The sequence below is a fragment of the Strigops habroptila genome, chromosome 5, assembly GCF_004027225.2.
Source record: "Strigops habroptila isolate Jane chromosome 5, bStrHab1.2.pri, whole genome shotgun sequence".
NCBI lineage: Eukaryota > Metazoa > Chordata > Aves > Psittaciformes > Psittacidae > Strigops > Strigops habroptila.
Genome location: NC_044281.2, coordinates 77,833,391 through 77,847,129, shown reverse-complemented (window position 1 = coordinate 77,847,129; position 13,739 = coordinate 77,833,391). Strand labels below are relative to the sequence as shown.

The 13,739-nt window shown below is 40.3% G+C and overlaps 1 protein-coding gene across 6 annotated transcripts in view; it reads left to right on the top strand.

The window, feature by feature from the left end:
* The window catches only part of ATE1 (arginyltransferase 1), an 85,081-nt gene that overhangs the window by 25,911 nt on the left and 45,431 nt on the right, over positions 1–13,739 (top strand). For all 6 annotated transcript variants that reach the window (XM_030486321.1, XM_030486323.1, XM_030486324.1 and 3 more), the window contains 2 exons: positions 2,309–2,490; positions 6,023–6,122. In XM_030486321.1, coding sequence (XP_030342181.1) covers positions 2,309–2,490; positions 6,023–6,122 — 282 coding nt within the window. The remainder of the gene's footprint in view (positions 1–2,308; positions 2,491–6,022; positions 6,123–13,739) is intronic.

The following is a 13,739-nucleotide window of genomic DNA, read 5'->3' as shown; positions in this document are numbered from 1 at the left end:
TGTTTCATATTCCAGACATGTTTCACATCAAATTGCCTGGACAGTGTATGAGAAATCAAGTTAAAGGAGCCAAGTATTCACTGAGAAACTGAGCAAACATGATGCAAGCATTACAAAGGGTAAAAACTTTTGAAGGAGGAGGAAAATATTACTGTTTTCAAAGTGTTATTTGCTTAATGTAGTGGAGATCCCTGAACATTTAGCCTGAAATCAGTGCCGTGCTTATGCTGTTTGTCACAGAACATAAGCCTCTTTTATGTTCATGACCTTTCACTGTAATTGCATTAGGGAAATAACTGCAGTTTATACTTTACTAGAAATTCTTCACTGATGCTAATGCTTCAGTTTGCAGAAGTGACCAAACCCATGCGATGCCATTTGGAGGTTTGGGGTCACACACAGGCACAGCATTTATTTAATTTCACAAGACTTTGCTCTGAGTGGAAACCTTTCCCATGTTGGCTTAGACTGTCTTTTTTAACATTCATTAAACCCTGTGTGAGGAGTTTTTGACAAAGAAAGAAAATCTGGTTTAACTGAAACTTACTTAACCAAGTGTGTGTTATATTATCAATCACATTTCCCCTGGGCTTGCAGGAGATGCTCCACTTTTTTTGTCGCTCTAATAGCTAAGAGGAGAATTTAGAGGCAATCTCTTATTTGACTGTGTCCCAGCTTAAAAGTTTTACTCCCGACCACAGGGTTTCATTTGGCTCTACTGAAAAGTTATGGATATTGTATGAAACCATAACTGTTGAGTAAGTGGGCTTGACCTGAATGAGGAGAAACCCAATTCCATACACTGCAGACTGAGCTCTCAAACATTTGATTGTTCCACTTTTCCAGTATCTGTTGCTCCACATCTAGTTTTACGCTCCATAACTATATAAAAATGCAAACCCTTTATTATATGGTCTTTATTTTGGGACCTCTTTGTTGGGGAAGTCAGTTGAACTGATTTTTGTCCACGTGATTGATTCCTTTTGACACATGTGGTACCAATTAGAATAACTTCCGCTGCCCATCATCTCTTCAGTCTGCGCTACTGTATCAAAATACTTGATTAAACCCACCTTCTGCTGTTGTAATGCAAAACAGTTGGTAATAGTAGGCAATATTGTCAGATTTATGGAGTGAGAAGCAGCTTTCTGAAGATCTGGCAATGCAGTGAAAAACATGACTAGATGGATAATTAAGTTGAACACAGTGGAATTCGGGATTAAAGTAAACTTGACGTGGGAGAAAATGGCATGCCAAAGTGGGTTGTGTAATACAGTTTAAATTAGGAGATCATTTTCTTCTTAATTTGAAGCATCAGGTTTTGGCTCTAGGTGCTTTACCCTGTCTGGAGACATACTTCACTGCACATCCAAACCCACAGTGCACAACAATAGCGAGTTCCTTGGGGGATTTGCGGAAGATACTCTGATGTGGGCTGACAGAGAAGTTCCACAGGTTTGCTTGCAACACAGTTCCAGGTGCTTGGATAAAAGGTGTTTTGTTGGTCGTCAAGAGTAAAGCTCAGAGTAAAATGATCAGTTCATTGTGTAAATGCTTTTCTTGAGCAACTTCAATGGCCACTGAGAAACTGATTTTCCAGTACTTGGGGGAATGGGGGAGAGAAGCAGTAAGGTCCTTGCTGTGACAGGAAGTGTCAGGGGAGCCAGGCAGCCACAGCCTGCCTTGGGAACAACCGGCACAGTGAAAAGTCTACATTTCACCTTTCTGCCTTAGGGCTTTGTCTCTTGTTGGAGAGTAAGGAGGTCAAAGAGTATCTGCAGAATTTGTTTGCATGTAATAATGTGTCAATAACTTGATGAATCGCGGTGTTTTATCATGTCAGTACTATAAGTGGTGGATGGCAGAGGCTGTTTGCACATTCCTGTTTGGGAGGGTGCTGAGGCGCTGGCACAGGGTGCCCAGAGAAACTGTGGCTGCCCCATCCCTGGCAGTGTTCAAGGCCAGGTTGGACACAGGGGCTTGGAGCAACCTGCTCTAGTGGAAGGTGTCCCTGCCCATGGCAACAGGCTGGAACTGGATGAGCTTTAAGGTCTCTTCCAACCCAAACCACTCTGTGATTCCATGATATGTAGAGTTTAGCCATCATGAATACAGCAAAGGTCAAAAATGTGAACTAATATTGTTTTCTCTGCTTCTCAAATTCCTATTTTCCCTTTTCTAAGCACAGACAGCAAGAGTAATTTCTCACAGTATTTACTTCTGTGTTAATATTCTTTCTCAAATCAGTTTTTATACTGAGACTCTGCCTGTCACACAGTTACATCCCTCTCTATTCTTTTTTGCTCAGGCAGAGAATGCACCAAATGGACCAGAATGTGGCTATGGTTCTTTCCACCAGCAGTATTGGCTGGATGGGAAGATAATTGCTGTTGGTGTCGTTGATATCCTGCCCTACTGTGTGTCCTCTGTCTACCTGTACTACGATCCAGACTATTCTTTCTTATCTTTGGGAGTCTACTCTGCATTACGGTAAGAGGACGTTTTTGTTATCTCACAGTAAGAATTGAGACTTGTTCCTCAACTTAAGCTTTTATTTCCAGTCTAAACCCTGCTAACAGTAAAGTATTTGTGCTTTATTTTTATTTACTTAATTTTTATGAATTCTCTGTGATTGGTTGTATTCCAAATACATTTGTAATTACCATCCTGGACCAGGGATGTGTCTTTCTAGTTAGCTAAATACTTTTACAGATTAAGAAAACACTCAGAAGCAAAATACCCAGGTTTTATTGCCCCTCAAATAATGTAGTATTGCTTGGTCTCAGCAGGAAAAGCCCCTGTTTTATTTGAACAGAAATAATTTTTCCTTTGGCCTTTTGCTTAGCTTAGTCACCAAATGAAATGAATCACTTTTATAGTTTTATGCACATTGAGATCATAAATAAGAGAGTACCTAAAACCCGTTGTCTTCTGAATTAGTAGTCTCCTGCTGTACTAGCACTAGTACTTTCAGGTATGTTAATCTCATTATCTTTGTCTTCAGAAAGCCTGATGAGACAAAGTAATCCTATGAATGTTAAAGCCTTACATTAACTATCAATCTCGTCTTGCAAAACAGTAGGAGTTGTGGGTAATGCTTTTGACTGTGAATAAAACTTGTCTGCTAAATTGAAGGTTCCCGTTCTTCTTCCATGGGCAATTTTATGATTTCATTATTATTACAAGGAAAAAACCCCAACCATAAAGAGTGGAAATATTTGTGCATCTCCAGTGGTCTATGTCTAAAAGAGTCTGAATTGTTGCTTTCCTGAGGCATTCAGTGGCGATTTAATAAAATTAATCAAAATTAACAAATGTACATAAAATGTTGGAACTCCTATGAGTTACAATTGATTTTTTTTTTCTTTCTATCAATGGTCTAGATTTTTGGAAGTATTTTATTAGATAAGTTAGATATTTTTATTACATAATCTAAATATTATTGCCTACAAGAAACCTGGAGAGGGGCTTTGGACAAGGGCCTGTAGGGACAGGCCAAGGGGAATGGCTTTAACCTGCCGGAGGGGAGACTGAGATGAGCTCTTAGGCAGAAGCTCTTCCCTGTGAGGGTGCTGAGGCGCTGGCACAGGGTGCCCAGAGAAGCTGTGGCTGCCCCATCCCTGGCAGTGTTCAAGGCCAGGTTGGACACAGGGGCTTGGAGCAACCTGCTCTAGTGGAAGGTGTCCCTGCCCGTGGCAGGGGGTTGGAGCTGGATGAGCTTTAAGGTCCCTTCTAACACAAACCAGTCTGGGATGCTGTGACATTTGAAATTAGACTGATTATTATTTTTTCCATGCAAGAAGACCATATAACATAAAATACCAAGTCCTTGTAAGAGTTGGTTTTTAGTATTTGTACATATCACATTACCTTAGGTAATAATAAACTGACATAATCCCTGCTTATGAATTCTTGAAATGATTTTGATTTTTATACGTACTAAATTGAAAACGTTGTGGGTGCAACATGCGTGAATGGCTCATCTAGAGAAAAAAGCAGCTTATAAATTCTGCAGTATTTAAGGCAATAAAAACGAGTTCCCAACAGCCTTAGGAGGAGGCAGTCTTGTTCTTCCTTCAAAAAGGGGAAAAAAACTGGAGAGTTAGGGAGGATTTAGGAAGTTGCAGAGGAATCTGATACCTTCAAAGCTGTTGCCAATTTTACTCTGAGGAGGTTAAACTGCATTGCAGCGCTGTCACTTCCACTTCATGCTACTTTTGAGAGTTTTTGCTGCTAGGTCGTGGAAAGGATGGGATTTGTGGATCATTTTGAACTATGTAGGCATGTAAGTAAAGAATGAGGGGAGAAGAAGCTACTTGTGAAATACCAGACTTACCAAAGGAAAAACAATCTTCAAGAAATATTGAGTGATTCTTATTCTTCTTTGCATGAAGAAGTTAAACCTTCCCCTTGCTACCTGAAATCATGGATTGTAGACAAGCGTAGTATTCATCACCTCTAGTTAGTAGGAGGACAAATACTTGAACTTCTTTTGCAGTTGAGTTATGTAGCACTGAAATACAGTCTGAATTTTGTATTGATGAAATGAATACAGCTTCCTCCCTAGCTGACAACTCTTGCCAAGCGCTAACAGCCATCGTAACTCTTTAGATATGTACCATAACCTGGAGCTTTACAAAAAGAGTGATTGCAAGTCTGTAGTCTCTTTTCCATAGGAAAGATTTAGGCAGAAAGAACACAGGTAGATGCATGCTATGCCACACAGTGGCACCTCATTACTGTTCCTGGTGAAAACTAGAATCACAGAATCCCAGACTGGTTTGGGTTGGAAGGGACCTTAAAGGTCATCCGGTTCCAACCCCCTGCCATGGGCAGGGACACCTTCCACTAGAGCAGGTTGCTCCAAGCCCCTGTGTCCAACCTGGCCTTGAACACTGCCAGGGATGGGGCAGCCACAGCTTCTCTGGGCACCCTGTGCCAGCGCCTCAGCACCCTCACAGGGAAGAGCTTCTGCCTAATGTCTAACCTGAACATCCCTGTTTTAGTTTAAACCCATCACCCCTTGTCCTATCGCTACAATCCCTGATGAAGAGTCCCTCTCTGGCATCCTTGTGAGATATATATATATATATATACACACACACACATATATATATATATATATTTCCACCATTAAACTTTGCCTGGAGTGGGGTTGGCTGAATAGATAAATGAAAGATAGAGCAAGAACTTGAGTTAAGGGTTCTTACCTAGAGCGTATCACCGGAGGCTGTGGCACATGCAAAAACACTGGCAGTAGTTCTAAGCCAGCTTTGGTATCATATGCCCTGATTCAAAGCTGGCACAAAGCTTTGTTGCCCTTGGTAAGACTTGTTGCTGCAGCCCAATTTTTACCTCGTTACATTATGGTCTACTTCACATTCTGTTCACTTTGAATCTTTTTGTTTTATTAGATCAGATACTGTATAGTCCAATGGGAACGAGTGTGAGGAGGTTTTTGAAATGCAAAGATCATTTTGCCCTGTAGTGTTCCAGCTTTTTGAATTGCAGAAAGGTATTTAATGAGGTCCAGGATAATCTGCATGAAACAGTGAAGTTGTTTAACTTCATGCCATGTCTTAAAGCTTATTTGTGTGACGTGCATGTTTGCACAGTTTGGTAGTACATAAACCTCACTTCTGGAACCTGTTGTATTTAGCTGGATTTGCAGATAGAGAGTAACTTATTTCTAGACATTCTCCACTTCTCAAACAAACGTATATAGATCCAGAGTTAAAATGAACTCATGGTGGTCTCAGGAAACTACATGCAACTGAAATGTTGTTTTTTCAGTACATTTAAACATCCTACAAACTAAATATTTAGTTGTTTTTAAGCATTAATTTTCAATTTATTAACTTTTCAAGCATTAGGTTTGAGTTTGTCATCTTCATTTTCTATTTCGTAGAAACCTAGTCCTTCAGATAGGTCATGAGCCAGATGACTGTGAAGTATTTCAATATGCAGAGGTAAAATGAGTGTAAGAATTGTATTCAAAAGTAATTAGTCTTTCTTTTCACAGAGAGATCGCTTTTACCAGGCAACTCCATGAGAAAGCTCCTGATCTCTGTTTTTATTACATGGGTTTCTACATTCATTCATGCCCCAAAATGAGATACAAGGTAAAGTGTGTTTTTACTTCTTTCCTTAGCGTACTGTTACTCAAAGCTTTTGATAGTGTTCATAGTAATATAGTATTTTGTAACTGTCATTTTGGATTTTAATGTCGACTTTCTATGGTTAAATTTGAACATTGGTCGCTATTTAACTTGGCTTCCAATTTTTTTCTTTTACAAAAATTTAGCTGCATGTGGTATTGATTATATGTTGGCTTAAAAGCGGTTCACATGGAGGGGTTTTCAAGCCTGTCAGATAATAGTTTGTCATTTGGTTACTTTGCTATCTCATGTATATCTTCCGATGGACTAAAATTCTCCAGTTCCAGGTTTGCTTACCTGTGGCACTGCTGCTTGGAGCCTATGGGCAGTGTAACCTCCCTTCCTGCTCTTGGCTGTACTTGGGATTTTCCTCTGGTTTTTGTTAGAGATAGGGGACTTGCTTTGCTGATGAAACCAGTGACAAGCTGGGTTAGCAGCAGTTCTGAGCCAGGAAAGCAGATTTTGGAGGGAAAGGATCAGGAGAATCCACAGAACATTTAGAATAACCAATCTATCGCCAAACCTCCTTTGTAGCTCCTGTGAGCGTCAGCTTTGTTTAGACCCGAGACACCTAAAAGTGTCTCTTTTCTCTGTTTTTTGTGAATGTTGCGAATGTGGTATCTTTTCTTTTTAAACATATCATTGCATAGTGAATATTATGATACAATTTTTAAAGAGCCATGTAGTGATAGGACAAGGCAGAATGGCTTTAACCTGCCAGAGGGGAGATTGAGATGAGCTCTGAGGCAGAAGCTCTTCCCTGTGAGGGTGCTGAGGCGCTGGCACAGGGTGCCCAGAGAAGCTGTGGCTGCCCCATCCCTGGCAGTGTTCAAGGCCAGGTTGGACACAGGGGCTTGGAGCAACCTGCTCTAGTGGAAGGTGTCCCTGCCCGTGGCAGGGGCTTGGAACTGGATGAGCTTTAAGGTCCCTTCTAACCCAAACTGTTCTATGATTCTATGTATTTCAGAGTACTGACCATTGATAAATATTTGCTGAATGTTTACGTATGACAAAATATTTCTGTTAATAATATGGAAAGTTACAAAGCTCATGAAATGTGGGGTAGGAGGCACACTGTTTTCTTTCCCTGTTTTCCTCTCAATGTGCTAATAGTCTGCAGTGTTTTCAGCTAGTTTTCAAATAGCCCAAAAATTGTGAGGTTCATTGAAGTGATGGTTGTGAAGGAAGAAAACATTTCAGCTTTATTGTGGCCTACACTGCAGGTAACCATGATGATTCAGTCTTTGGAAAATAACAAATGCCTCACTGTCCTCTTTAGGTGCTTGTCTGTCCTTTTTTTTTCCCCCTCCCTTGCAAACCTGAGTTTATCATCTCCATCTGCTGGCAAAACAAAGAGAATATTAAGTTTAAGAGGAGGATAATGGGTGAGTTGGAAAAACACTGCCCCTTTCATCTAAATCATCTTAAAGGCTATCATATCACCAGCTTGAACCAGCTCTGATTATTTGCTCTACTCTTTGGAAATACTTAAGATTTGGGATTCTTTGTTCATGTTGGGACACTGCAATTTAACATCTCTTGTCTGTTCTACAATGTACATAGTTCAAGACTTGTAAAAAGAATGCATTTTGTTTACTAGGGCACTTAAGAAGAGAAACAAATCTAATGGCAAAAAGCATCCCAGTTCTGAAAGCTGTCATTGCTATAAAACTTTGGGTTTGAGTGTCTCGCAGTAAATTTTAATAAAAATGTGGACTTCATATACATGGATTAAACAAAGCTCATGTAGGAGTCAGTGTATTAAAGTAACCAGCAAACTATTGAAATAGGAAGATTAAATGCTGTAAAAGTGGGAGCTGACTTCAGTAGCCGCTATATATTTGTGTTATTTCCCCAACACAAGAGAGATGTGGAGCTGTTGGACTGAGTCCAGAGGAGGCCCCGGAGCTGCTGCGAGGGCTGGAGCAGCTCTGCTCTGGAGCCAGGCTGAGAGAGCTGGGCTGGGGCAGCCTGGAGAAGAGAAGGCTCCTGAAGGGGAGACCTTAGAGCAGCTCCAGTGCCTAAAGGGGCTCCAGGAAACCTGGAGAGGGGCTTTGGACAAGGGCCTGGAGGGACAGGCCAAGGGGAATGGCTTTAACCTGCCAGAGGGGAGACTGAGATGAGCTCTGAGGCAGAAGCTCTTCCCTGTGAGGGTGCTGAGGCGCTGGCACAGGGTGCCCAGAGAAGCTGTGGCTGCCCCATCCCTGGCAGTGTTCAAGGCCAGGTTGGACACAGGGGCTTGGAGCAACCTGCCCTAGTGGAAGGTGCCCCTGCCCGTGGCAGCAGTTGGAACTGGATGAGATTTAAGGTCCCTTCCAACGCAAACCAGTCTGGGATTTGTATTATAATGTGGAGTCTCTGAGTTTGTTCTGTTAGTTGAAAATAATTGCATCAAGAATGAGATTCTCACAATCCTTCTAGTTTTCATTCTCAAATAATGGAAATTGAAGAAATTGTAGTGGGAATATTATACCATATATTTTTTTTCAATTATTATTATTTTCCCTACAAATGATGAGAATTTCTGGGGCAGGGGGTGGGGAGAAGAACAAAAGCTATACATATGTATTTAGAACACACACAATACAAAGTAATTCTCCATGCTGGGAAGGGGAGAAGAACAAAACCTATACGTATATATTTAGAACACACACAATAGAAAATAAATCTCCATGCTGGGAAAGTAATAATTTAATAAATGAATTTCAAGGGTTTCTATTTTATGTTAGATTTCTTTCCCTGTGTATATTTGTTTTAGAAGTAATACAATTGAAAACCAGGTTGACAGGAGTTCTGTAGCTCCACTTTACTCTCGCTGAAACAGTACACCAGAAACAAATTTTAAAGCTAAGCTCTGAAACGTGTCTGGATAATGCTACCACTCTTGTGAAGTGATTGGCAGTGGGAAAGAAGGGTGGGTAAGTACTGACTTTGTGAATTAAGTAATTTCAGTAATGCCTGGTTGACTTAGAGACATTATGTGCTGAAGGCTTTGCTTTATTACAGTATAATAGAGATGTTGGACGCTCCCTTCCCTTAATGATATTAGTGGGGAAGAACGACGGGCTGTTATTAAACTGATGGCAGGTAAGCAAAATCAATGCAGGAAAGAAATGGAAGCAGCTGAAAAACTGACCACTGGGTTTTATCTTCTGCTGGTAATTTTCTTTGCAAGTTATTTGCCCTAGGATGTTTAGAAATGGAGGTTAGGCACAGCATCACTTCTGTACATAAGCAGTGTCTGATGAAGAACACCATAAGCAATGTCCTGTGAAGCACATATGCACGTTATCCTTATTTCCTGTAAAGTCACAGGATTTTGGAGATCTTTGAAAGTTTTCCTTCTTCTGGTCACAGATCAGTGGAAATGCCTAAGCTGACGTTTGCATTTGGGTTTTGATGGAAAAGCAGTACTAGGCTGCTTCTAGCAAAGATTCCTGAGCTTGGCTGCTGGTTTGTACCAAACTGCTGTGCGTCTTCCTGCTGATTGAGGAGGGGTAGTGGATAAATTGGGATGTATAAGGAACAGTAACTTTAGGATCTTGATTTAAAGAGTTTGACAGTGTTCTGCTTTGCATGGGGTAAAACTCAGTCTTCTGTACAAGATGTGGTTGGAATAATTGGGGTTTTGTGCAGTCAACCGTTGTACTCCCATTACAGTCCAAGACTGATGCATTAATGTTGTGCACATGAGGACGTAGCTGGATGTTTTGCTTTTAAATACACATGATTCCTAGCTTGGAGGTATAGATATCCAAGTATTAAAGCCGCCTTCTGTGCAGGTACTTTCTTGGAATGCAAATTGTAGACATCTCTTCTGGATTCTAACTTTTTTGGGGATATGATCATATATACCAGTGACTGAGCCATGTACAGGAACAGCTCCTCCCCTCTGCATCAGATCACCTTGGTTATGTTGGGTGTTCTAAGGAGCTCCAAGGCATTGATAGAATATTTTGTTGAAGTATTTCTTTTTAAATAAGGCTGCTAACATGCTTGTTCTGCTTTTTATGCAGTTTTTAAAGCACTATCTTTATCTTTATCCTAGAAACTTTCTTTGAGCAGACACCTTTGATACAGCCAGAACATCCCACTAGTTACCCACAGCGCAACCGCGCCATGCAGCTACTGAGTACTTTTAGCCACCACTGAGCAGGTCAGGGGCTGAACTAGCAGAGAATACGCTATTAGGGGTCAGTGTGTGACCTTTTCATCTGAAGGATTTTATTGCCACAAAAAGTACAATTTTGGGCATTTGTAATGCAGTGGAAGATTGGAGGCCTGAGCTTCCTGGAAGAGGATCCCGAAGTCAGGATTCCTGTGGCTCAGTAACAGAGTTAGAGAAGATAAATGGTTAAAAAATCTAAAAATCACAGAATCAACCAGGTTGGAAAAGACCTTTAAGATCATCAAGTCCAACTGTTACCCCATCACTGCCAAGACCACCACTAAACCATGTCACTGAGGGCCTCATTTACACAGTTTGTGAACACTTGATGGTGATTCTACCCCATGGAAGTGGATCATACTTCTTAAAGAAGTTTATAAAAATCAAGTTCTCTTTCTGACTCAGTATTCCCTTTCCTTTTGTTCCCAAACAGCTTGCATTTGATTGCAATGTGATTTTAAACCAGTGGAAATTACTGAAGATGGGGGAATATTGCAATATTAGGCTGGTTTTTAGTTCCCAGCTTCTCCTAGATTTGTTCCCATCTATGGGTTAATATTTATGAACTGGTGAAATAAAATCTACATTAAATTGAGACAAAAGGATTTCTGTGTCCTATTAACTATGTTAATATGGAAAAATCCTATGAAAAAACCTTAAGCAATGGCTTTGTTCCATTTTTTCCGGGTAGGTCAGGGTAATACAAGAATAAAATGGTTCTCTGAAGAAATTCATGACCTTGTGGTAAAACTTCTCAGGCTCTGTTAGATGTGGTAGTTCTTATGTTGGAAAACAGTCTCCTGGAACACTTTCCAAGGCTCATAAGATGCAAAGTCTTTTTCCTAATGCATTTTGGAGTGTGTGATAAAATCTTAAGTATAAGAAAGTATTTTACTTGAGGATGATGTTGGTTTCAGGCTTGCTTCTCATGCATTTCAGAGCTGTATCAGTACTTTAATGCTTTTTGGTTAAAGACATTTGTTTCCAAACATATTCATGGAGTTATAGAAATAAAAGAATTGCCTTTAGTGAACAGCCATATTAGAGAGATCCTTAAGAGGGTCTTGGACTTCTTTCCTGTACTTATACTCAATTTTATCCCACATCTTTGCAAGTAACAAATTTTACTCCATGGTTCTATGTTACTAAAGTCACATTCTCCAGTTACAATGAACTCCTTGAGATCCCTTCTGTTCTTTCTATTGCAGTTCTTTCATATTGATTTTGAGTCTTGTGGTGGGTGTCACTAAATAGGTTTTGGGTTTGTGCTTCTGGTGTAAATAGTAAGTGAACCTGCTGTTGTGCATTTGCGATTCAGACCTCTGTGGACCTTAAGTCAAGCTGTTGTGTTGGAGAGGATTTGTTGGTGATGTTTTCTACCTGAGTTTCCTTAGTTCTGAGTTTTCCCAGTGTCAATATTTGCATGCAAATGCTGCAATTGGAGCGTGTATTGTTACTTGTTTTGGTCAATGATCTGCTTTCCCTGAAGCCACTCCACTAAGCTTGTAAATAACTATCAGTGTACTTTGAAGTACACAACAGATTTAATGTCTTCTTGCTGTGTTATCTCTGTGTACCATTTAAGACCATTCTATGATGTGAAGAGGTGTTTTGACTGAAATCTTTATCCAGACTTGTATGCAGGCCAAAGTAAATGGAATTATTTCAAGCAGTCTCCTTTGGTATCAAGGCATGGCCAGACTTCAGATAGATGGAGTACTATAAAGGGTTCTGAAATGTCAGAAAAGAAACAAAAGGCTGATTCAACTGTTATTAATCATTCTTAAACTAAATACCTCGGCCTGACTGTGGTCATAAGCGGTGCCCCTGGAATTTTATGGCACTCAAGAGCCAATTTCTTTGACTGCTTTCAGGAATTTCAGCATCCCAACTCCTACAGCAGTGAAATGCATCCAGTGGTAGCCTGGATTCTGCGTCCATGGGATCCACAAAGGTCTGGCTTGTCCTGACTCTTTCACCATTTCTGACTGTGGAATTAAGTTAACCTTTTCAACCAGCTTGGGTTTGCTATGTCAGCTCGAATGTGTGAAGGAAAGAAACTTAATGTGACGTGACTTCGTGTGATCCTCAATGATTTTGGGGGTATAAGCACACACCGTTACAGTTCTGCCACTGAGCTTTGCAAGCCATGTCACTAGTTCCCCACAAAAAGAGGTGGCATTTCTATATACCTCCGTGTGTGCCCTTTCTATTCAACATGTATTGAAGGTGCTACCAGCTGTCAGCCTGCTTTTCTCACTGGTATTGCTTTTTACCTTCATAATGGGAAAACATGATAAGCTGAGAGTGTTTTGGAGGACTGGAGCTGCTCTGCTCAAGTCTGTTAGCACTTGTGCTAGTGGCTTTTCCAGCATTAATTTAGTCAGTTTATAGGAGTAAATATGCATTCAAATTGGCACAAAACAATTTTTTGCATATAAACAGGTCATAAATAGTCAACTAAATATTCTGAAGAGTCAGTACTTGTTATAGAGTGCCAAGTTGTTGCTTGCAATAACTTGCAATTTGGTAATAAAGAACTGAAGCATCTGCATTGCAAAACCATTATCTACTGGAAGAAAGCAATAAAAGTTTTGGCAACACAGAGGTTTTGCTCTTTTGGCAAGACTGTTAAAACAAACAGCAAAATAATGGTATGTTTTTGTCTTTGTTTATAATAATAATAATAAAATCCTGAAAAGTAACAATCGTAGAAGTGGGGAAAAAATCCCTGTTTTTCTATGTCTTGTTAACATCACTTTTCACTGCCTTCCTTCTTCCTTCCTTTCGTTTCTTCACTGGGCTTACTCGCTGGCTGGGGTACTCCTCTACATTAGCATCAGCAGCTAAAATTGATCATTCATTTCTTCAGAGCTCTGAACTTTCCTCATGTGTTCATGTGCTATTATGAAGAATCAGGCTGGTTTGGGTTGGAAGGGACCTTAAATGTCATCCAGTTCCAATCCCCTGCCACGGGCAGGGACACCTTCCACTAGAGCAGGTTGCGCAAATGGTTTTGGTTAGTAACTAAGGGAAGACTACTCTGAATTACATTGGAATTTTGGTGTTAAAACCCATTTTGATGGGTCTCTTAAAGTGACTGGCCAAGACTTCCAAAAGTAGTTTGGAAGATTGACTTTGGTGTACATGTGTTAAATGCTTCTGAAAATGAAGTTGCCTTAATATTCCTTCAGGTTGTAATTAGTGCAAAAAGTCCTTATCTGTCTACATGTACTTTATCAAATGTGTTTTAACTAGAAGCTTGGCTGTTTTTTGGATCTGATAAGTCATATATTCATGATTGCAGCATCAAGTTGTGAAAACTACATTATTGTGAGCATTAAAAAACAGGAATCAGGAGATGCTGCCTTCTGGAGAGCAACAACATTATTGAATGCTATCAGTGGATTTCC